At 37.5% G+C, this 26,770-nt stretch overlaps 1 protein-coding gene across 7 annotated transcripts in view; it reads right to left on the bottom strand.

Annotated features, from left to right (window-relative positions):
- LOC139473536 (tensin-3-like) overlaps window positions 1–26,770 on the bottom strand; it is a 258,760-nt gene that overhangs the window by 189,089 nt on the left and 42,901 nt on the right. Inside the window, exon 1 of one of the 7 annotated variants that reach the window (XM_071256158.1) lies at window positions 24,928–25,008. The exons of the other annotated variants lie outside the window; for them this stretch is intronic. Coding sequence (XP_071112259.1) covers window positions 24,928–24,993 — 66 coding nt within the window. The 5' untranslated portion in view covers window positions 24,994–25,008. Of the gene's footprint in view, window positions 1–24,927; window positions 25,009–26,770 lie in introns of those variants that run through there. 7 annotated transcript variants of the gene reach the window in all.

The raw sequence follows: 26,770 nt of genomic DNA, 5'->3' as shown, positions 1-26,770 counted from the left end.
GATTGTAGTTTTAGGCCCTGCTTTGTCACTGAAGGGATTTTAGTTCACTGATCAAGAATTTCATCAGTGTAATATTTGAATACTCTGGTCACCAGCTTATGGGGACATCTCAAAGGGAAATTTGTTGGTCTAAATAGTAAGAATGTTTTTATTCAGATTAGAATTTTTATATTCTGATTCTTGATACCTTACTTCAAAGCTACCGTTTCAAATGATGTGTTCTTAATTTCTTTTCATTTTGATCAAGAAGTAGCAAAAACAAATACCAGCCATATGACTCAGTACACAACAAATAAAAAGTGTTTCTAATTGGAGGTATTTGTCAGGTGAAATTGACATGTTCTTGAACACTCGAGAGACACAAGTAGTCTAACACAAACAATGAAATATAAACTTATAAACAAGTATCAGGCAAAGTATTTCACATGTCATTGAAGTTGTAAACTTCAATGAGTTTAGTAAATGTTTAGTCAAGAACAAGGATTTAACAACATTATCAGTTTTCTGAAAAAAATATTATCCAAGATGAAAAAGTGCATTTACAAAATGAAAACGCAAAGGTTCAAGGAATTATAAGTCTTGTGCAAACTTCTGAATAGTGGTGCAATAAACATAATATCCTGACAATCCAAAACAGTGCCTTTATGACCATGACATGTTTCAAGGTCAGACAGATAAGAAAACATTATCTGCTGATGTGTAGCTATCTTAACACTGTCTGGTACAAAACTGTCACAACACTGGCTGGTATATAACTGTCACAATGCTATGAATACACAATGCCATTTAGAAAGTGGTCAAATGTAACTAATGTTATATTTGGGATAACACTTTCTTAGTAAAGTACAGATTCTAGTACTTTTTTGGGTTGAGTCCCGTCCAGGATTCGAACCCACACCTGCCAGGGTGAGGCACCTAATCGCCAGCACACAAAGTCAGCGATCTAACCCACTCAGCCACCGAGGTACTAGAATCTGTACTTTACTAAGAAAGTGTTATCCCAAATATAACATCTGTCACAATGCTGTCTGGTACTAAACTGTCACAACACAGCCTGGTATATAACTGTCACAACACTGTCTGGTATACAAGTGTCAAAACACTGGTATATAACTGCTGTAACCCTGCCTAGTATATAACTGTCATACCATATTCATCCTAATAAGCACCCTGCTCTTATAGGCACCCACAGCCATATTTGCTAATATACTGGCAAGTATCTGATTGATCAATGTACACAAAACTTACTTACCGGTACCATATTTATTTGTGTATAATATGCACCAGTTATGGGCAATAAAATCCTGGAAAAATATATCTTTCATGCATCAAACTTGACAAACTTTCTTTCTAATATCATTTCAGGCTTATGATCCGTCATCGGAAATAGAATATCCACAAATCTGTATTGAATTACGCAATAAAGTTAACCCTGTTGTTACACTATTTAAGTGTTCATTGCATATCTGGAGTTATATCTGTAAACCATTTGATTAATTTTATTCAAAATTTCATTTAATGTTTACAAATCATATTTCCCTCCGATACATCCAACTTCCATTAACCCCATTCCACAGCGACTGCTTTACCACATACCTCTACAGCGCCAACTCATCTTATTCACAGAAACAATGATCATATTTTCTTCTGTTCCATTTTTGATGAGTCTAGATAAAAATATGTCACGGTTGACTTTCAATGAGAAAATATCCTAAAAAATGAAAAACAATTTCCATTTGCATAGTTTTCCTTTGTTTACTTTGTTTACATCACATGCCGTCTTCAAAGCCATACGGATAGGTAACAATATGGTCATTTTGATGTATAAATATATATTGACCTGCACCTCAAAGTCACAGTTTTAGTGAGATATCAATATAATTATGCAAAACTATATGTAAAGCGCCAGTCGGTTCTCATTTCAGAATTTGTTTCTGATATGCATGTGGCAATGGTGTTATGCAAGTTTATTTTACTTCTGAAACGATGATTAATTAAAAACTGGACGTAATTCTTAGGATATTTGTACATATTTTCTTCAGACAATGTTCATAAATTATGTTGAGGTCAGTAGTTGTAGTATTTTTATTCAAAAGCTGGATATATATCAATTGTTGAATGGGGGAACTTCCATGACCAGCAGCACAGCTGACATAATAACAAAAAACATGTTCTGAGAAAGACAATTTCAGGTTAATATCACAAATGAGTAGCTGAAACAAAGAAGTAGCAATAAACATTACATGTATCATTGTTATCACAGCAAAATAAAGGTTAGTAATATGAGGTAATATTTGAAAATCATAAACATAAAGAGCATGTTTTACATTATATTTTTCAACTTTACCTGCTGATAACTGGTACATCCTGTTTGGATCAATGGCATGAACAATCTTTTTTACTCATTGTTTATGTGGTGCTGCGTTATCACAAATACGTAGACATGTAAATTAATACGTGCAAGCATGCACAGGCTATTATTTGTAAGGGACATATATCTAGAGGCGTAAAATACTGATACATCTTCTGTGGTCGTCAAACCACAAAAATTTTCAATTCTGTTTTTATAAAACCAAAGTTACATTCTAATAAGCTCCCCCTATTTTATATTTTGAGAGTGACCTGGATGTTTATTAGGTTGAATATGGTAATACTGTATGGTACATAACTGCCGCAATGCTGTCTGGTATATAACTACTGTAACACTGTCTGGTACAAAACTGTCACAACACTGACTGAAGGAGCCAAGAGACTCTCCTTTCAGTGACATGAAACATAGCATGGGGAAGGTGGTGACAGTGTACATTGTGACTATCAGTTCATTTGCACCACAAGATTACACAGAAGATAATGCACTATCTACAATTTCAAAGCAGAAAAAAATGTTTTATTCCATGAAAAATGTGAATAAAACACACACAAAAAGCAAAGCAATCATTTTACAGACATAGTTTTAATTTTCTCAAATCATGCATGACTATTGAGATATTTTAAAATGAAAGAATTATATATACTAAATATCTCCAAGTTTTCAACCTGATCAGTCAACCGATCCATCACTTGTGTAACGACTAAGTGGTCAGTTGTGTTTCCAAACCAGTAAAACCACACCAAGTCAACAGAATCACATTGCAGTACGGAAGGTACAAATTGAACCCTAATCCAAATCTTGTTCGTATCCGCTACTAAATCTATAATCACATTCTCCATCTACTCGCGAGGTCTGACCATTTGAATGGGTCTGTCATCCCTTTCATTGTCACAAACACTACACTTCCTGCTCAAAGCTGTCTCTATTCTGTCTTTAAGTGGAAATTGACCAATGAATGACTTGTCAGTTTCTCAACTAATAAATCTAATGAACTGTTTGACGGACTCATTGACGCCATGGCAAAAGTAGCAATGGAAGATTGGCTGTCCCCCACTCTTGTATCTCCCCCTCTGATGGCTACAAACATTTGTCTTGATCAGTTATTCATCCAGGGAGGCTTTGCACATGTCAAAGATTTTCCTCATATACTGTGATGATTGTTTAAACTGGCTGATTGTGTATAACAGTACAGACTGTTGCTCATGCTGTCATCAAAGTAAACCCAGTCTTGTGTCAGTGTCATCATATAGATATGAAACCCCAACAAATGGTGTAAGGCTATTCAATGACTTTGGTCATGGTCAGATACAACAAGCAGCATGTGAATTTGTTTTATTCCAAACCTTTCTCTGGGTGTTTTCCACAGACAGGAGAACCCACAACACCCCTCTCCATCCAGTATCCCAAGAGTCCATTTCACCTCAACAGCTTCCAATTTCACACCTGGCTGGTCAGGTAATGAATCTGATAACTCCTTCTATTGTTTGTTATTCTGGGGACAAATGGCCCATATCTCTGTTCCAGCTCATGAACAAGTATCAATCAATCACAAAGAAAGATTTCTAAAATCAGACACAGTAGTAACTAAAGCCGAGATAATCCAAGAGAAACAAAGATAATACCAGTATAATGAGCATAAATAAACATATGTCTTACATTGCTGCTAGGAGGATAAAATACTTTACACAAACCACAATTTCCCCTATATCAGTAGAGAGATTTTTTCAAATTCCTTTTCTGGTATCTGACATGCAACAAACGTTCATAAGTTCACGTACCACACAAGCACTTAAACTGAGAGCTAGAACCATAACTGTAATGTGTTTGTACATAAAAACAGCTGGATCCAAGCCATGAGGTCCAAGCATGCGTTCCACTACTACCAGCAGATGGGTGCAATTACAGTTACATCACGGTGTTATCGTGGAACACAAAGCCACTTTAGCCTCAGATAACACTCATCACCAGGTGAGCTACTGAGCCTTTGTTAACCCCACACCCACACTGAGCGTCTCCCAACACTGTCAATTGGAAGAATCTTCTACAGGTGATACAGTAATGGTCATATGGCCACATCTGGGAGACTGTTGTATATCTAATCCCTCTCATTATACTGTAAGATCCATTATTGGGTTGCAGGCAGGCATAATTTGACCACCGGATGTTATAAGAATATCAATCATGATTCCTCTACGCCAGAGATTCAATAACTGGAGAAGATGAAACTTACATGGATTGTGTTCAATATCAGGGTACACAGTTCCCAAAAATTTCAGTCAGACAACCAGACTGGCAACAAAGTTACAAAGTTACCAAACCAGATAAAATGTTGCTAGTCCAGAATTTTCTTGACTAACAAACAAAAGTATCAAAAGGGTAAACATAAGAATGGTACTGTTTAATGTTAGTTCTCACAAAGTAAAAATAAACTGGTGGATTGTCAACTTTCTAATTATAAACCCCGCTCATCAGGCGTGCAACTTTTTAAAACTGACTATCTGTCAGCAAAATAGACTGTCTCGGACTGTCAGGCAGACAGGTATTTTGAACACTGTCAATATGTAATCCTGAAGAAACCAGAGCTGTTATCTTGGCTGTAAGACTGAAGAAGTGAAATCTATTGGCAACAAAACAAATCAGTTGTAGTTTGTGTTATGGTAACTGGTCCTTTTAAAGTCACATTTATACAACAAAATCTTGAATCTAGAGATACTGAAGTCAAGAGATGTACTACACACTGACTTATAAGGCATTGTGATGAGAAGTAAGGCATTATTCGTTTTTTGTTGTTGGCTTACCGATCTGCTGATCCAAAACTTCACAAATGTGAAATAGAATCTAAAATGTTAAGGACAATAATCTTTTCTTCCTGAAGTGTTTGTTACCTATAAGTAATGCCAGAGCTTTGAAATCCTTCCAAGAAGGTCGTCATGAGAATTGGAGAAACCCTTTGCCTTGCCATTGGCCAAACATATTTCTCTTGATCAACACAGATTATTTGAAAATATTCTGTAAATAATCTGTAAACTTTTTAAAACTTTAATTTTGTTTATAGCTTAACTATATGCACAAGATTATAATATAATATATCTGTAATTCAAGTGATTTAAAGCTAGAAGCCTAATGACATGTATGAATGATGTTATTTTCCCCATATAAATACAGAAATATTACAATTCCATTTCTTAATATTATTGCATCAGTTACTACAATTCCAATTCATTAAAGCAATGGGCAAATACAACAGATGTTATCTCATGGTCCCAAATAGTGCTCGTAAATCCATCAGATCCAATCAATGAGTCTCTATTTTCAGAAAGTCAACAATGTGTTACTTTGATATTTGGTCAGTTCATTCAGTGTGCATGGATTCCCTGGTCCTCCCACATGTTTATCAATGGAGAGGCCAGTTACAGTTTCAGGGCCCATTCAGCTTGAAGGAAACACTCAGCAGTAAAATGGAGTTTCGATTTCAAACGTGCACATTAAATGGCTGATATGATAGCTTTCATGAAAATTGAAAGGTCTGTTTGTAACAATGGCATGCATCAGTGTATCATCAATCAGTCAGTTCAAATATGAATATAAATACACAAGTGTTTGGGAAAAGGAAATATATTCATTATTCCAGCTTAAAATCATTTAATTTTACTATTGACTTCAATACTATCAATTGAATTAAATTCAACATCTAAATATATTCTTCACGTTAAATAGTATGCAATTTGTCTACCCTAAAGTTCGAAACCATCATCCTAAAGCAATAAATGTCATCTATTCTATAATCATGAACAGGATCTTCCTCAGTCAAGAATACCAACTACCCTGACTTAGAGAAGACTATTTCCATAGTCAAGAATACCACCTACCAACTGCCATAAACTTGTAAAGACAATTTTCCTCAGTCAAGATAACCAAATTCCCTAACAAGTGAAGAGCATCTGTCCTAAACCTGTCTTTGTCCTTGCATACCAAAACAACATGTGCATCTCTGCCAACATCATCCTCACACAGCTGTGAGTACATCTCAGTCACATAGAGAGATCCCAACACATAAAACTGTGAGTACATCTCAGCCACATGGAGAGATCCCCACATATACAGCTGTGAGTACATCTCAGTCACATAGCGAGATCCCCACACATACAGCTGTGAGTACATCTCAGCCACATGGAGAGATCCCCACACATACAGCTGTGAGTACATCTCAGTCACATGAAGAGATCCAAAAATACAGCTGTAAGTACATCTCAGCCACATGGAATGATCCCCACACATACAGCTGTGAGTACATCTCAGCCACACGGAGAGGTCTCCACACATACAGCTGTGAGTACATTTCAGCCATATGGAGAGATCCCCACACATACAGCTGTGAGTACATCTCAGCCACACGGAGAGATCTCCACACATACAGCTGAGAGTACTTCTCAGCCACATAGAGAGATCCCCACACATACAGCTGTGAGTACATCTCAGCCACATGGAGAGATCCCCACACATACAGCTGTGAGTACATCTCAGCCATATGGAGAGATCCCCACACATAAAACTGTGAGTACATCTCAGTCTCATGGAGAGATCTCCACACATACAGCTGAGAGTACTTCTCAGCCACATAGAGAAATCCCCACACATACAGCTGTGAGTACATCTCAGCCACATGGAGAGATCCCCACACATACAGCTGTGAGTACATCTCAGCCATATGGAGAGATCCCCACACATAAAACTGTGAGTACATCTCAGTCTCATGGAGAGATCTCCACACATACAGCTGAGAGTACTTCTCAGCCACATAGAGAAATCCCCACACATACAGCTGTGAGTACATTTCAGCCACATGGAGAGATCCCCACACATACAGCTGAGAGTACTTCTCAGCCACATAGAGAAATCCCCACACATACAGCTGTGAGTACATCTCAGCCACATGGAGAGATCCCCACACATACAGCTGGGAGTGCATCTTAGCCACATGGAGAGATCCCCACATATCCAGCTAAGTAGATCTCAGCCAAATGGAGAGATCCCGACATATCCAGCTAAGTAGATCTCAGTCTGTGGTTTGTTGCTGGGCCCGCTGTATGGTGTTGCTTTGGGAAACCCTGAATCAGGGCCATTAGGAAAATTACATGCATTGAAAGCTTTATGTTTCATGTGCAAATATTTGGTGAAGATGTTATATACTGAGGCTGGAGTTTGAAAGATTATGGAAGTTAAAAACATGTTTTTATGGCTGAAGGTGACAGATATTGATGGCTGTTATTGACAGTGTGTCGCCTCCCTTAACTGTATCAATACACGAGTTGAGATATTGATACAAATATAATCACTTTGAAAATGATTGCCAAATTGGGGGCAACTTCCATTAAAAATCATGTATTTGTCAACAGTCTTCCCAATATAGTGTCTTTGTAATGTGAGAATGATTATTGCCTTTGCTGCATCAGAAGTTTGCAGTTGTTTCTGGCGACTCTATAACATAGCTAAGACATATGATAAACATTGACAGTAATATATCACAATGTTTGATATCTCAAATGTCTTATTCACCAGCCTAATTCTTCTTGCCTTGCTATCTATGCATCATATTCAATCAATATATCAACTTACTATGTATTTTTTAATTTTATTAATTCAGTTAAAGAGAGCCCATTAATTTTGTTTTCATAACTATTTCTAAAGTCAAACAAAACAGCTACAGAAGACATTCTATATACTCTAAGGATCACATATGAACATGTATTCATTCTAACTTAAATACGATTGAAGCATGGAAAGAGACAGATTCTGATCAAGAAATTTCCCCCCAATGGTCTGAAGTAAGAAAAACCTTCTACTGTCAGAACCAGTGATGGCAATACTGTACATAGCTGAGATGTACTTAAAGCCCCATCTGCGGTAGGAACTACCGCACTCTAGTGGGCGGAGCTTATACGACTGATCTGACAGGTCAATATGACGTCATGATAACACACACATTTCACTGGTTATTGCGTAAACGGGTGACGTCATGTAAACACCCACCCACGTGGGCCGTTTGACAACAATGACGTAAGTTTTAATGGTAATTAATATCTATCAAACAATTCCAAGACTTTTCAACAAACGCGTAGGTCTTTGGTTTCAAAACCTACCTGCCATGTCGTCTTCACATCTTCATAAAATGACACCACGGAATGTCCACGATATATCCAACGCAGTCCAACACAGAAATTATAGACGTTCTTGTTCTGAGCTATTCTAGATCTCCCGACGACAACGAATTAATACGTTTGTCGTGATGAATATGAACAGTGTAATTGAACAAAAAAACAACATAATATGTGTCACGGCACCAATCGTTATCCTGTGGTGTACGGTATATCTGCAGTTTATAAATAGCATTTCTCACATATACACGGTAATCGGTGATTTCAACAGTGTTTTTCTTCGTTGTGTTCGTCTTGCCTTCATCTGGAATCTGGATGACAACGATCCCGTAAAAAACCCTGGTAATGGTCAAAAATATTTTCACGTGATCAAAGTAGTTTATTGTCGTTTCCGTGACATTTTTTTATTGCCCAGTAGCAATGTATTTTGGCAAAGTCTCATTTGTCCGATGAAGCTCTTCGTGCCGAAGTAACTCGATCCGTGAAACTTGGCGGGTCCCAGTGACCCAGATCCCTCTTGATTGGCATGCCAAGTGTCATTTGCATAAGGCCATCCATATTTTTTGTATGTGTTTTTCCCCTCAAGCCTAAACTAACCAGAGAGCGGCCGGACGAGATAAAATATATATTACTTATCAAAAAACATCTTTCAATAATTGTGTAAGTTATTTTATGACATTTAAAAAAAAAGTTTAAACACTTGGTACTAGAATCTAGTCTATGAATTTGTTTATTATGTAGATCGATTCGCTTTGCTTCGGAAGCGAATTTTTAATAAACAACGGATCAAAGATAAAGTTGATCTGGTAGTATTTCTTTTAATAGATCGGTGCGCAATTTTCCACAGCGGCAGCAAAATTAAGACGCGAAAACATTATATTATTTCACGTCGCAATGGAAATAAGAATATCAAAATACGGACAGCCTCACAGACTTCGAAACGATGTTCAAATAAATATTTGTTCACATTAATTCTGTCATGTGCGAGAAAATGGATTTCAACATTATTTTCATCAAGCTTATTCAGGTCTCTGGCTGCACAGATCATCCTCTCTTGTAAACTACTTCGGCATGAACACATGTTTTGTCGCGAAGCTCAAAGCAACAATGTTTCTCTCAGATACATTTTTTTCTCCATCAATGACGAGCATCTGTCATAATGTGCCTCAACAACCTTCCTGGTCAGTTGAATTCAACAATGTTATACACACGGCCTCATTCACGGCTTCATCACAAGATTCCTTCCAAATACCAACCACGTGATCAGGGTTACGACCTTGGGATGAATTAATAAATTAATTTGCACTTTTAGAAAAAAAATATTTTCGTGAATAATATTATTAAAAAATATCCTGTACATGGTACTTTGGGATTGCACTGCGGATTTCTTTTATTACTTTATAAAACTTTTTGTTTTCCCCTTTCTAACCTCGCGATCTCCTAGCAACCACGCCCCATGAGTGCATCGAGTTGCTGCTTACAACTGACAAGAACTTTGCAATTTCGCTTGTCTTCAATATGAGCAACAATACATTTTCATGTAAATCCTAATTTGACGAAGAGTTCTTCGAGATAATCAGGAAGCCTTTGGTCATTTCGATTGTGACATTGGTGACTTTATCGTGGAGAAAGTTCCAATTCAAGATGACTTCATTCCGATTCACAACTCGAATCGACAAGATGGCGCCTCTCTTCACGCCCTTGCAAGTGCAACAGAAACTTTGACAAATTCAGTGCCGATTCTTGGGAGTAGTGAATCAGTGTCACAGCGAGATTTCATTGTGGAACCAGATGAAGCCGAATATGTATGTTCACACTTCTTTTGTTAACCATGCGTGACACGGCACAGACAATCGCAGTTTGGGAATGGTGTGGCCACCATGTTGCAGAAATTCGTCGATTCGAACACAGTGTTTCTGAACTGAGCTAAATAAACGAGGTGTTTGGAGAGATCGTAGATACTTGGACTTGAAGAAACGGAATTATACGTAGCAAATGAAGGATTGGTGTGGACAAAACGGGAAAGCGATCCCAGATTGTATTTTAAAACTTGTGCGCGAAGTGTATCCAAATACCCCGAACAAAAAATACATGGGACAAGTGTGGATCTAATGATCAAACTCAGTTTTGTGTGTGAAAATTCTGTGAAAGAAAAGGAAATTAATAATTAAAGTTGTCTTGGAATATGTGTATTGGAGTTTTCGTTTATCGTAAGTACAATATTACCCGGATACGCCTTCTGTAGGCCAAAACATCAAGTATATTCAGTTACTTATTTACCAGTTGCTTATGTGCATTGTTATGTTGATACACGTGACATATTCATCTATTGTAGTCAAGCTGAGAAATATTGGCGGAACTTTTGGTGCTTCAAATTAGGCCCCTTCCTAAACACTAGTTGAAAAATCTCTGTAATAATTTACGTTTTATGAATATAAACTGATTATTGTGTGGCACAAATCTAACTGTTGAATGCAAATGACCAAAACTAAACAAATATCTGTAATTTTCGGATTGAACTGAAAGAATAGGGTCGTCAATTTCGTATTTAAGTATCGTTACTGTTACATTTACTGAAACTGATGTTCTGCTGCTGTTCTGCCGTAAAAAATTTACAACACAATACACTTTGACCACAAATGCATTAAATGTGCCACATGTACACATGACCATGTGCTTTGCTATTTATAGCGCAAACGTAAATAAGCTCCGCCCACTGTGATCGATGCAGACGCCAAACACGATCGATTCGATTTTTTAGGATAAAACTACAGAAAATTTATTGAGTTATATCTTGATATGGAGCCATTTGTTGTATCCATGGTTTGTCATTCAAGTTGATACGAAGTTTGACGGTCAATTGTGATCTTGTTCCCGTATGGTTTTCAAAAAACGTCTCCCGACACTCAGTTGTGTTTACATTGTCAGTCATTGTTCGAAACTGAAACACCGCCACCTTGCGGGCTATTTATAGTCAGGGTGGGGCTTTAACTGCTGCATATGTGGGGATCTCTCCATGTTGCTGAGAAGTACTCCTTCAATTTTCCTTCAGAAACAAAATCAGATTTCTAAAAACTCTAAAATATCTTGAATGAACTGAAATAAAATTTGTGTCAACAAATGCAGCTCAAAGCAAATCTGAAAAACATGGCTCCTAGTTTTTATCTCATAATGTTGTGAGTATTGTAGACTACTTGCACACAACTGCATATATACATTCACATGCACACAGTGTGCATGTCCTCAAATGCATTAGTGATTGCATCAAAAAGATATTGATATTTCTTTAGGAAGATTGTCTCAGCATCTGTGTCAACATGACCCAATGACTAATCCTGATAAAAATTATGTTACAATAATTTTTTGTTGCTCAGCACAAACAACTTGAAGCATGCAATATTATCATTAATTGTGTCAGATCATCTAAGACCACTGAATGGGCCCAGCTGTAACAGGAAGACTTCAACTTTGTATTAAGTATCCATGTACATAATTGTGATACATTGTGCCTGTTCACCACCATTATGTATTTAATTATCGGGCATACACCTGAACAAATTAAATATGATAGGTTTACAAGTTGCAGTGGAAGAAAACAGATAGTTGTGAGTTCTTGTTTCATGTCAGGTAAGAGTCAGAGTAAAAGCCGCTGATCTCAAGTCTAGTTCAGTAAAACCAATAAGCTTGTCTGCAATTATTCTTGATCCTATTCTGGTAAAACAGGTGTCTTATGCAGTGATTTGGATGACAATCTCAAGTTCAAGAGCTACAGTCTGAAAACCCTGAGCTGTTTGCTTCACCATGACTATGCTAGTCTCTGAAACCCAATCAGTTGAACACCCAGAGCTACCAAGGACTCAGCTAGTCTCTCCGACACCCTATCAGTTGAACACCCAGAGCTACCAAGGACTCAGCTAGTCTCTCCGACACCCTATCAGTTGAACACCCAGAGCTACCAAGGACTCAGCTAGTCTCTCCGACACCCTATCAGTTGAACACCCAGAGCTACCAAGGACTCAGCTAGTCTCTTCGACACCCTATCAGTTGAACACCCAGAGCTACCAAGGACTCAGCTAGTCTCTCCGACACCCTATCAGTTGAACACCCAGAGCTACCAAGGACTCAGCTAGTCTCTTCGACACCCTATCAGTTGAACACCCAGAGCTACCAAGGACTCAGCTAGTCTCTCCGACACCCTATCAGTTGAACACCCAGAGCTACCAAGGACTCAGCTAGTCTCTCCAACACCCTATCAGTTGAACACCCAGAGCTATCAAGGACTCAGCTAGTCTCTCCGACACCCTATCAGTTGAACACCCAGAGCTACCAAGGACTCTGCTAGTCTGTCTAGAAATTCAAATAGACATCCCTGGACTGATAAACTGGTTTGAGTGAAAGAGACAACAGACGAAGGCATGTAGATTAAATCTGAATTTGGCTGTTGCAACAAATATCAGTGTTTATGTAGTAGTATGTAATTATGTACATAGCATCAAGTGTATTTTAAGGTCACCTCTTATTTTAATACCCAAGTTTTAGTGTACCCTCCAATCTAACCTGCTTCACTAATACAATAGCACAGTCACCCTTGCGCTTGCCTTCTCTATTGTCTCTCTGGTCTCTATTGTCTAGCCCCAGCCCCTTATTTTCAGTGACAGAGTGCATTATGGGACTGGTCAGTTTAAATTCACACTTGTATTTGACTATGTATGGAGAAAAGTTGTCGGTTCATCGCTGAAATAATTCAGTCAATTGTCACAGGTTAGTTTGTTTGAATTGTATATTTATGTGTTCTTATTTAGTGCTTTGAAGGGTTTGTTAAAGTGCATATGTATGGTTTCCTAACTTCTTTTAATAGTACTTATATTGTTAGGTGTGATAAATATGTATCATATCAGTCATCGTATTCAGATAAATGTAGTAAGGCTAAATTTGCTTAAATACTTTAAGTATGTAAGTATGTTTATAATAGATAATCTTAACTAGCATTTTCATGTTGATATTACTTAACTTATTGTGTAACTAAGCATAATGAGTACATTTATTGATAGACTGGAGCTATTTACCTTTAAATTAAAGTTCTGCACCTAACTGCACATGTATGAATGTATGTCTGTATGATGAGGTGAGTGATTAGAATATATATTTTATGGTTATTGTATATACCTAAGAATGTAAACATATTGATGTAATATGTTACACTGTAATCATGTTATATATATATTTATGTTCAGGTGTGTCCCTGTAAAGCAAATGATGTCTGATGTTGTGACATCATAGGGCACAGTGCCATACACCTGGTGAGGACATTTATATTTTGTATGTATTTATAGTGATATGTACTGAAATTGTGTGTTATGTATTAATGCATTTATCATCATTCTCCCATTATTGATAAACTATGTTTGTCAATTTATTATATGATAAATTTCCTGCAATATTTAGAGTAAAGTAAGATTAAACTAATTACGATGGATCATAACAATGTATATGATCATATATAAGATTCTAATATTTGTTAATCAGTTATAATGTAATGATTTACTTGTATGTGTAGGTATTGTGCATATTTTAACTCTGTGTATTTATTTTCACAGGGCCTCTGTTTATTTATGTATTAAACAACTGGCATCCACAAATCAACCTGCATTTAGTGATTCATTCACCTAAACCACTCCGGTTACATTTATGACATACATGCTACAGAAAACTAGGAGAAGGAAGTGGACTATAAAATCCTCTTAAATACACACTGCAGTTTGGACTGATTAAAGGGAGACAACACACCATTAATGCTGAAGGTCATATTCTGTTATTGAATGTTTCAACAGTCTACTAAGAGGTGCTATCCATACATATTTCTGTTGTTGCAAGGGGGCTGTAGAATAAGTCAGCATATTAATGATAACAATTTGGGGTGGGGGTGCAGATGGACATGTGGGTAGATGGGGAGGTTGATGGGTAGGTGGACATGTGGGTAGATGGGGAGGAGGGAGATAGTAGACTTGTGGTTAGATGGGGAGGTTGATGGGTAGGTGGACATGTGGGTAGATGGGGAGGAGGGAGATAGTAGACTTGTGGGTAGATGGGGAGGTTGATGGGTAGATGGGGAGGTTGATGGGTAGATGGGGAGGTTGATGGGTAGATGGACATGTGGGTAGATGGGGAGGAGGGAGATAGTAGACTTGTGGGTAGATGGGGAGGTTGATGGGTAGATGGACATGTGGGTAGATGGGGAGGAGGGAGATAGTAGACTTGTGGTTAGATGGGGAGGTTGATGGGTAGGTGGACATGTGGATAGATGGGGAGGTGGCGTATATACTTGTGGGTAGATGGGGAGGTTGACGGGTAGATAGACATGAGGGTAGATGAAGAGGTTAATGGATGGATACACCTGTGGATAGATGGAGAAGTGGGGGTACATTGACTTGTGGCTAGATGAAGAGGTGGGTAGATTTACATGTGGGTAGATCGGAAGATGGGTGGGTAGATGGGGAGGTGGGGGGATCGATGGACATGTGGGTAGATGGGGAGGTGAGGGGGATCGATGGACATGTGGGTAGATGGGGAGGTGAGGGGGATCGATGGACATGTGGGTAGATGGGGAGGTTGATGGGTAGATAGACAGGGCATCTGTCAATGATTCACACAAAATTAGAATTACTGTTAAGTTCACCATTCATTCAGAGATCATCTAGCTCATACCTCACTTCAGGTGGCTTGGATGGGATTAGTCCTCAACAATTCTTGTGTAATTACAAGTCATCATCAAAATTCTTATGATAATATACTGGCTTAAGACAAAACATTGACTGCAAGTTTTCACCAGAAACTGTAACGATGTATGATGAGTGTGTTAATTTGCCTCAAGTTTACCCTTAAAATTCTAGATATTTTTTTAACAGTTTGTTATTTATTTATTATTGAATAACAATTTTCAAGACAACTCTTTTATTGCATTTCTCACTTGCATGCATGTAAACTGTAAAGTGTGACTCCACCGAGATGGAGGCTCCCCTGCCTGCTGTTGGTGTAATGAGGGTTACGGGGGCCAGATGTCTTCCCTCCCTACACATGAGGACTGTAATCACCTGGGGGGGCATCTCAAACAATCAACCACCCTTTAGGAAGGGAATCAATTGTGTTCATTCTGAGTATAATAATGATCTATCAGCTAGCTACACATTGCAACACAGAACGCATATGTCTGTACATATATAGTGTGTATTGTCAGGTAAATCATTTAGACATCAACCTCAATCAAGGACCATGCAATATTAAAGGAACATCCAACTCACTTCTGAGGGTTAGTGAAACAGTTTATTATAAACAAATTTGCTGAGTAATGATGGCAGTAGTCTCTTATCTGGTCATTACATTTGGGTTCCCGAGAGCTAATATTTTGCTCGGTCCATTTTCCTTTCATCACAATGAAACCTGTTCATAGAAACATAATCCGAATAGTATAAGAATGTCATGAACTACTCTCTTGGACCAATGACGTACACACATCTCAATATGTCTTTTCTTAGACTGAATCAGCTTGCAAGATTTTACACATCTTAAGCAGTATTGCAGCACTATCAATGCAGGGACATTGAGAATAATCTTCACAAATTGTTGTTGATTTGACAGTCGAACAGTTTAACCACATGGGAAGTTATACCGTATTTTCTTGAGTATAGTGCGCACCCCCCTCTAGCGGGTTCAATATTTTGGAAAAAAAGAAATTTGAATATTATACGCAGATAAAAATTACACCGTACCCTTTCAGCGAAGTCCGGCAAACGAATGGGTGATGAAAAACTTTGTCAGTACAAATTCGAAATTTTAGATAAAAAATCACCAGACATGTTGATTTACCGTTTAAATAGTATTTATTGTTCTGCTAGGCATTGTTTTATATCCAGGGATTAAGATTACCTTGTGTATTTTCTCGTAAACTAAGCCGGAAACAGCAATCAGCTGTACACACGTTTTCTTGGAATCTACCGGTGATTCGGTCAAGACACACCCAATGATATAACTTTATAGGATTTTTAATGCAAGAATCGGCAACAATTGTATCTGAAACTATTTTTTTTTATCAGGAATAATATATTCCATTATTTTCTTAATTATATGCAGCCTTTACTAAACGTATTTAAAATAATAATAACCCTAAGCGAAGCAGCTGATCGCTATTCCCGGGTATTATTTTTTACATGGAACCAGTCTGACCAGTCACCGTCAAGGCTCACGCGCACGTGATCGCGTGATCGCGAGAATTTCATGTTGACATAGAATCGTCAAACAAAAACAAATATGACTTTTAACGAGTCAAAGTATGTCATTTATGATATATGTATCCATTCTCTGTCAACTAAAGTTCGTTTCAAGGTGTCAATAGTGGTATTCTGACGGTGGTTGCTGTTAATAACGGTGAGTTGTGGGATCTTCCGATCGCTTCACACACGATTTCGCCGAAATTAATAAAAACAATAATAAAAGGAATTTTGAATAAAATTAATGAAATAAGTCCAGATATACAAAGAACACTTTTTATAGCCAGACAGTGTAATTACATGATTAATTTGCGTACTTCAGTATGGATTTGTTGACATGGTATTTCCGGTGTTACATGCTCACGGTAATGTCTTTCCATGGGGGGAAAAAACATCCAAACTCATAATTCGTGCATAATGCGCTCCCCCTTCTACACAGCTGTGTTTTTTGGAAAAAAAGTGTGCACTATACTCAAGAAAATACGGTAGTTATCACGAGTCACACATCTCCTACATATGAAGCTGTGAGACAAAGAACACGCTTTATCTGCCATGTAAACAGTGCACCTCCGCCCATTCCATGCAATTGGGATCGATGACATGCTTTAACCAAGTCACCTACCCTGACCACCCGATCCCAGTAGTCGCCTTTTACAACAAGCATAGTCACCTTTAACGGTAGCATGGGTTGCTGAAGACCTATTCTTCCCCGGAATCTTCACAGGTAGAAGTTTTTGCTTGTAGGTAAAAGATTAGTCCTGCACCATGACTGCAGAATATATGTATTTTATGGTACAAAACCAATCTAGATGTATATAAATGCCAGTCTAGCAGCTCTATTCCACAGCATCAGGAAAATCAATTGTTTAAATTTTAGAGGAGAGAAATGTATTGTGTAATACAAGATTGCATAGACAATATGTTGGTCTAGTAAAAGCTGAACAGTTTTACTTTACAGTCCAAGCATATTTGGAAAAACTAATCCTGTTTTTTTATTTGTTAACAGAACTATATTCAAGACAATTTGAATCAAAATATTTATGAGATAGATATCTTCTAAAAACCCTGTCTACACAACTGTACATCAAGAATAATGCTGATCCAGTGTTATTTTGCCCCATCTCAGATACACTGTATATCATCTCTCAGCACAAACATGTGGACATGCTGACCTTGCAGACACCAGTCCTCTGGACAAAAGTCTGGTGAGGAAAATATCAATCATAATTGTGTGGAGGTATTTACCTTGTTAGCAATGTGATTGATTGTGGGCACTGACAGGTGTCTGGGAGGTCGAGCACTACTCATCCTCTCAAGGAAGGAGGATACAATAATAGGCCCATTTTTATATTATCAGTCACCAGGTAAGCAGTGTATCGGTAACACAAGCAGTGGCAATAAGTTGCTCAGACAGTAGGTTAATCCTCCTCCTCCCAGACATGCTGGACAAAGTTGGCTGGCTGGCAGACACTATGTCTGCTGTATCTCTGTATCTTGTTTGAATGAATATTATTTGTTGACAATGTTTTCCTTGCATATGCCTGTCATGAATATTTGAAAAATTACATTTACTCGAAACTGCACTTAAAACTTGCAACTTGTCTATTTCACTGAGCAATAACACTATGATTTAAACGCAATCATTTTGACATTCAAACCTGTTATGCTGAGACAAGACCGAATACCAAATCTCAGTCTGATGATGTTATTCACTAAAACACTCTGAGAAATATACTATCGACACTCAATGGGCATCAGAGGGTTATTGGCAGAGACATTAACATTGTGAAAGATATGGAATTTCACAAGGCTATTTATCTGTTGATTATCAGAAACAAAATATCAGAGTTGGTCTGTCCAAACCAATGAAGCACAAGCCAATCATTGATAAGGGAAATATCCTTAAAATCCTTAAAACCAGTGAATCAAGCTATACCTGTAGAGATCCAGGTTAGAATAGATCTTCAGCAACCCATGATTGCTGTAAGAGGTGAAAATGCTTGGCTTAAGAGGACACTAACAAGATATGGTGGTCAGGCTCGCTGACTTGGTTTGATGTATGCCATTGAATCCCAATTGCATAAATCAATGCTTGTGACATCACTCACTGGTTTGTCTGCTCCAGCCTCGACTATTCATAGACCTCAGTCATACATCTAGAATACTGCTGAGTGCTGCGTTAAGCAACAAACAAGCAAACAAACAGCAGGAAGTTGGATTTGACAGCCATTCATTACACAAGAGGCCTAGAGTTTCATTCTCAGTTGTCTGAAGTTTGTTGACGTCTGAAGTTGTTGATGAAGGCAGAGAATTTCAACACATGATGTAGCAGGCCAAACCAAAAAGGGTAATCAAATGTGGTGAAAGCCATGTTGCTAAAAAAATGTATGTATGTGACAGCCACATGCAATTGGTCTGTAAAATCTTTAAAATTGCACATTTAGAAATCATACCCTGTTGCTGTCAGTCTGTTTTGTATTCCAAAATCAAATATTTATTGCTGATCCAAAGGAGTCCTCTTCTAAAACTCTTCCCCTAAGCCAGTTCACCAACATGATTCATACAATTTCCTAAGAATCTCGGTTCAACTGAATCTATATACCCAAAGTGTCCGGGCTCCCACTCAAGTGTAGAAGGATGTCTCCATCACATGTACACGAGGCAAGTGTCAAGTTACCACAAGTTATGACCAACAGTACAATGTCAGTATCGTGCTTCGGTACACTGGAATTGAGGAAACCATGTGACAGTTTCAAGGCCGCCACCAAGAGGCAATGATACATTGCATTCAGCTCTGCATTTTGCAATACAGTAGAACACGGATATAACGAACACGGATATAGCGAACAAACGGATACAATGAACTGTTAAAAAATCCCTGATTTATCTCCTGTATAATATCATATAAAATTTATGTATATAACGAACTCTCTACAGTGAACTAACGGATACAGAGAACTGATATCTGATCACTGACAAGCCCATCTATCACTAATTAGTGACGTGTATAGCGAACTGAGAAATCTCTCAGTGTCAAGTGTCACTGACAATTGGCTGTACGCAATCAGCAGCGAATCAACACAATGGCGGCAAATCAATACAATCAGAGGTGACGGATCAACCGTGTTAAATTTGCATTGTGTTAATCTTACCTGTACATGTAATCTTGTCTGTAAATCAAACATTAAACATATACATTTTACGAGATTGTCTCTAAGTGTCAGTTCACTTGCATATGCTATCACGAATCCATTCTTGAATCCTGCGCCTCGACTGACTTTGGCGATCACCAAGACGTAGAGGACGCCCTCTTTAAGTGGTTTCAAGCCGTGAGAAGCGAAAACATTATGCTTAGTGGTCCGTTTCTGCAGACCAAAGCTGGCGAACTTGCAGTGAAATTAGGCCATGAAGATTTCACGTGTAACACTGCATTATGTTTATGTGTTTTGTCTTACCCAAGATGGCGGACGTTTCCGAGCGAAAACGTGTATAACAAACAACGGATATAACGAACTGATTTTTCTGGTCCCTTGTAGTTTGTTATATCAGTGTTCTACTGTATTTCAAAACCTGTCCTCACTGACTGCCTCTTCATGGGGGAACTTTATGTCCAGAAGAATTGTTCACAACTGCCAGTTCAACACCATCAAACTGTATCACAGTTTCCCCAATCTTCCTAAAAGGTTTACTGCAGTTAATATAGAATGGCAATGTTCTATTAAATTATTAAATCAATTTCAAAATGCTGCCTGGATATGTATAGATGAAGTTGCAGGAGGTCATCATGAACATGAAAAATGTTTATAGATTATTGCAATAAGAGGTGTGTGTTCAAAAGAAAAATTCACCTTCACTTTGGAGTAAGAGGGGGATGGCCAAACCCAAGGATAGCTTGAGATTATCATTCAGATTCAAACTGCAGTATAGGGGGATAGATAATGTAATATAATGTGGTCTTTGTCCAAAATAAGTATAAAACTTGATCATACATAACCAAATGTCAACAATTTTCAACAGAAATTTAGGACAAACATATATTTGTAAATATAATGATGGTCTGTCTTCAACATGTGAGGAAAGCTCCAGAACAACAGTGAATCAAATTCAAAGCCAGTAGTTGCTGGCAGGAAAGGAAACAACTGCAGTTAGCTGCAACACCTTAGCCCACTGGATGGCCACTTGTACAAAACATTCTTACCGTATTTTCTTGAGTATAGTGCACACTTTTTTTCCCAAAAAACACAGCTGTGTAGAAGGGGGTGCGCATTATACACGAATTATGAGTTGGGATGTTTTTTTCCCCCCATGGAAAGACATTACCGTGAGCATGTAACACCGGAAATACCATGTCAACAAATCCATACTGAAGTACGCAAATTAATCATGTAATTACACTGTCTGGCTATAAAAAGTGTTCTTTGTATATCTGGACTTATGTTTGTAACTTATTTCATTAATTTTATTCAAAATTCCTTGTAATATTGTTTTTATTAATTTCGGCGAAATCGTGTGTGAAGCGATCGGAAGATCCCACAACTCACCGTTATTAACAGCAACCACCGTCAGATTACCGCTATTGATGCCTTGAAACGAACTTTAGTTGACAGAGAATGGATACATATCATAAATGCCATACTTTGATTCGTTAAAAGTCATATTTGTTTTTGTTTGACGATTCTATATTACCACGTTATTCTAGCGATCACGTGCGCGTGAGCCTTGACGGTGACTGGTCAGACTGGTTCCATGTAAAAAATAATACCCGGGAATAGCGATCAGCTGCTTCGCTTAGGGTTATTATTATTTTAAATATGTTTAGTAAAAGCTGCATCTAAATTAACAAGATATTGGAATATATTATTCCTGATAACTTTTGCCGATCCTTGCATTAAAATACTGTAAAGTTATATCAATGGGTGTGTCTTGACCGAATCACCGGTAGATTCCAAGAAAACGTGTGTAAAGCTGATTGCTGTGTCCGGCTTAGTTTACGAGAAAATACACAAGGTAATCTTAATCCCTGGATATAAAACAATGCCTAGCTGAACAAAAAATACAATTTAAATGGTAAATCAACATCAACACTGGTGATTTTTTATCTCAATTTCGAATTTGTACTGACGAAGTTTCTCATCACCCGTTCGTTTGCTGGACTTCGCTGATGGGGTACGGTGTAATTTTTTTCTGCGCATGATATTCAAATTTCTTTTTCCCCGAAAGTATTGAACCCGCTAGAGGGGGGTGAGCATTATACATGGGAAATACGTTAATTAAAATCTATCTTTGGCACTTACATTTAACTTTACAATCCCCATACCAAAGTCTTATTCAAATTGCACACATTGATCTGTAAGGTGGCTTGGAATTTAAGATCATGATCTTAGCTAAGATAAAAAATTTCAATGGTGGAGGTATGAATATCTTAAACTTGACTCTTGTCCAAGTAGTCCATAAAAAGACATTGCAAAATTTGCTGCGCATACCAACAGTGGGACCTGTTAGATGGAGAGTGGGAAGAATGCACAGAAGGGAAATAAGAATGCTAAATGATATTTAGAGAAAAAAAGTTGTTTGATATATATTCACTGGGTATTAATTATTTAACAATACTACATTGATGAATATGTCTTAATAGTATGAAAATTACTTTTGCTACTTATGTCTATTTCCTTGTTTGATAAATAATTGTATTTAATTCAAATTCATATATCAAAACCAATCATCCCACTTGATTTTAGTTTAAGAATAAGAAACCTGCGTTATTTTCAACTTTGACTAGTATTCAGAATTGAAGATAAACTAAAGCCAAAATCATTGAGATGAATGTGACTCAAATGAAATATAGGTGGAGCTCATTAATTTTACAACATTACTAGAAATACATGTAATACATTTTGGGCAAGGTATTCCGTGCTGATATGCAAAGGGAAATAACTCCCATTTAATATGACCTACAATCACCTGTCCTTGAGTGATCCAAAAGGTCATGGCCATTACTAATAGCTTGCAGAAACGTTACATTTTTTATCCTTCCCTTTATTTGCGAAAACGTATGCTGTTTCACACTTCTTTCAGCATAGACTAGGTTGGGAATGGTAGTTTAAGGTATCAACTCGATAGTTATCTGGTTCACAATCGCAATTAACGATATAAAATCTGTAATGAGTTCTTTGTGTTGTTTAAGCATCGATTCAAATCAACCAGTTTAACAAAATGAAAAGGCAATGTTTGAAAGTAAATCAGAAAACATGTACTTGTGAAACAGACGCTGTCTTGCCTGCTATTTTCAGTTTGATTCAGGGACAACAACAATCTTAGCTAGTAAGGTTGGTCCGGACCAATTGTAAGTTTCAATTGTAGCTTTATTACAATGATCTTAGTATACAACCACTTTGTCCAAGTGGATGGTGATTGAAGCCAAAGCCTGAGATTGTGATCTCAAGTATCTACAATAATTGTAGCACCAAGATTATTTCAGGGAAGTGAGCCTAAGACTATATTTTAAGCCTAATACGATGAAGGAAATACAGGATGGTTTGAAATGCTGAAATCCTTGTGTTTCTGCACATATGACATGCACCACAACTGAAACAAACAATACCTGACCTAGATACTCTGGATATGAAATAAGGAAATACATACTGGGCATTTCTAACATAAAATCCAATGCTACTTCAGTTTCTCAGAAGATCACTATTCTGACAAATATGGATGATAATTAAAAAATGTTTGAGAAAAAAATCATCTTTGAAATCTTATGGAAATAATTTTTTGAATATTGCACATCATAGGACATCCTCATGTCACAAGATATTGATACGTTAAATTTGTAAATTTGCCAACTTCCAGGTATCATTTTGAGCAAAATCATAATGATTGGTCATCATGGCTACTTGCAATAAAGTGGACAGACAAAGATGTTTGACTGCTTCAGTAGAGCCTCATACACCTGTACATACATACATTGAGCTGAGTGAGTGACTTGAGCATAAACTATTGCAATAATCCAGCAGTAACACTGCAAGAAAATCAACAGTCGGTGTCACGTAGAGAAACGAAACCGGCCATGGACATGACAAAATGCTTTAACCACGAGGCTACCCCACTATCCCTTGTTTATACTAGTACTGCATGCATAGAGTGATGGATCTTGTCGGGTTCACTGTGCTGGTTGTGCCTGATTGTCCAATATGATATACAGGTGTGTAATGAAGCTGTAGAGAGCTCAATCAATGCAATTCCATTAGACACAAAGTATCAAAGGACACGCTTACAACAAACCTAATTCCGACTTCATTTTTACTTCAGAGGCATATGGTATTAGTATATTAGCTATTTTGGTTCACTGGTGACTGATAATCATTAACTGTACTTTGTCTTTGTGCCTGTAACCAATGATTGAATACATTCCGATTGAAAAATCAATGTGTACTCGGTGACCTCTTTACGAAGATAAACACATTTAGATAAATCGCAAATATTTTTCTAACCTGGATATCAATAAGTAGTAGCAGTATTAGGGGTAGTACGATGGGACTAATCTTTAGGGTGTGTGCTGTTTCTTAGAAACTGATGGTAGAGTCCATTCCCTGCTGATGAATATGACAACCTGCGGCCGTATCCATGACTTGGCAGGACTCGAGCTGCACAACACCTGGCTTCATCACAAGAGTTTCAGGAAACATTTCACACAATGTATATGTTTTACAGCACACAACCTTATTTGGCTTTTATCTATTATTCACACACTGTCAATAAAGAATATTTTAATCTATTCAAGACTTATATAGTATTATTCCATGACCTCCAAGGTTCTAATTTTTCTGTACTTTATTCATTAATGTAATATTGTACTGTATAACTATGCTCTGTGCTATGTAAATTGCAGTACAAACCTAATGATATTGTTTCAACATGTCACTAAAGTTGAGTCTCTCCCCAATTTCACATCCACTGAGCCTTAAAAGGAGTTACTAGTGAGCGAGTGTGTGACGCTTTACACTGTATGCAGGTAGTCCATGTCCCGTGGGTCAAGAATCACACTCAAAGTAGCAAAGTTTGTATGATCTCAGACACCAAGTAACACCATGTTTTCCGTAGTTTCCAAAGAGCCTGTATACAAGAAGATGAAACTTACATGAGGTCTCCTCTCTCCCACAGAGTCCTCGCTGAGGCAGGTCAGTGACTGCAGGCGTCGCAGCATGCTTCAACACTCATGCACCGAAGGCTGGATGTGCATGTCACAGGTAACCCAAGACACAGTTATCTCCTCACTATGTTTCTTTCAAACATTAACAAAGGTTAAACATCAATGTTTCACTTAACTTGTATTAAAAAAGTAATAAGTAAAATAACCAAAGTTAAGTAAAGTATAATTTTTCACATAATTCAGTTATAACTATTCACTCCTCTCCACCATCTCAGAACACACATTTTGGAAAACTAATAAATGCATAATAAAATAACTACTAGTGCCCCCACCCTCATAAGCAACCCTCCATGTGTTAAGTTTTAGAAAGAACCCTACCATATCAGCCTTGTATGACTATGTGATCTATATCATCTAATTGCTTCCCAACTATCAGTACTGTAACTTCCTGAACTGGCTGACACAGTGTTATCACACTATCAGCGAGTCCACTAGCGTCTGCTGCCAACGCCTGTCTTGTGATACATCACTGTTATTGTGAAAGTGACTAAAGCTGATACACTTCACAGATTGATCCATCAAAGATGAGTAAAAGAGTATGACATACGTCTAATGATATTTTATATATATCATATTAAGTATTTCTACCCTTCAAGTACCGAACAAATAAGAAAACAGTTACCAGCAAAACCTACTTTATCTTGAAGCCAACAAATATACTACAATTTTCAATGCAGTATAAAATGTTAATGTCACAATACCTTTCTCTATTTACTTACTTAGTTAAAAAGTTAACAAAAATTGTTAGCTTTACAAAATGTCATTGTGAAAATTCACTTGAATATATGGTATTACAACTTACAATTAACTGAACCGTTTCTTTAGAGATGGTACTGTGAAACTTCAGTCAACAATGTAATCCATTTGACTGAAAGTCGTATTAGTTAGATAACAAAAATAGGGAGAAATCCCCATCAGACCCATCTATCTGAAATTCCTTGAGTCACGGTGGTACCCTAGCTGGTACAGTCTCCACAGACACCCCAGGCATACTATCTGCTAGTTCAGAGTTTACCCCACATTCCTGAATCACTGGGGTATCATCACAACGCCAGCGTATCTCTCTCCAGGGTCAACAAGTCATCAATACCACACTGATTGATTTCACCAAATTGCCTGACATGTGCATGCATAACACACTATCACCTTTTACAGTTATTAATGCATGCTGAAAAGCAATGTTAAATGACCATGTTTTTTCCCACACGAATCCCTGCAATCCGTGTTTCCTATTGCTTATTTCTGGGGATGACTATGGGTTGTGTATGGGTTGAGAACTTTCAATGGTACAGACTGTTCAGTACAACTGAAACAGGAACACAGCAATGTTCATTCTGCTATTTTTGTTCACATCACTACGATCAACGACTGCAAGCATTTATATTATTATAAAGCATTTTACATCAGCTACAAGCCTACAACTTTTAAACATATACTTTTATTTCCTTCAGTTTTCACAAACAAACAGAAAAGAGAAACACCACTGATTATGTCATTTAATATTATACCAAAATTATGGCCTTGCAAATAATATATTTAATGTGAACAGATAAAGGATACCGAAACCAAAATAACACACACACATTAACAGAAATCAATATACATATACACAACATGTAAAGTTAAAACTTTCAAAAATGATAACAATCAGGGTTAAGATTGGTGACAAAACATCTACAAGATGAGTCCATGTGGTAGAACTACATTTACACAATACTGTGTCATATTAGGTGTAGTTATGATTTTTAACTTGTCCTCTCTGCCACTCTAT

The sequence above is a fragment of the Haliotis cracherodii genome, unplaced genomic scaffold (assembly GCF_022045235.1).
Source record: "Haliotis cracherodii isolate W230 unplaced genomic scaffold, xgHalCrac1.p SCAF_29, whole genome shotgun sequence".
NCBI lineage: Eukaryota > Metazoa > Mollusca > Gastropoda > Lepetellida > Haliotidae > Haliotis > Haliotis cracherodii.
Note: the sequence above shows the minus strand (reverse complement) of the source record. Positions and strands in the feature narration are given on the sequence as shown.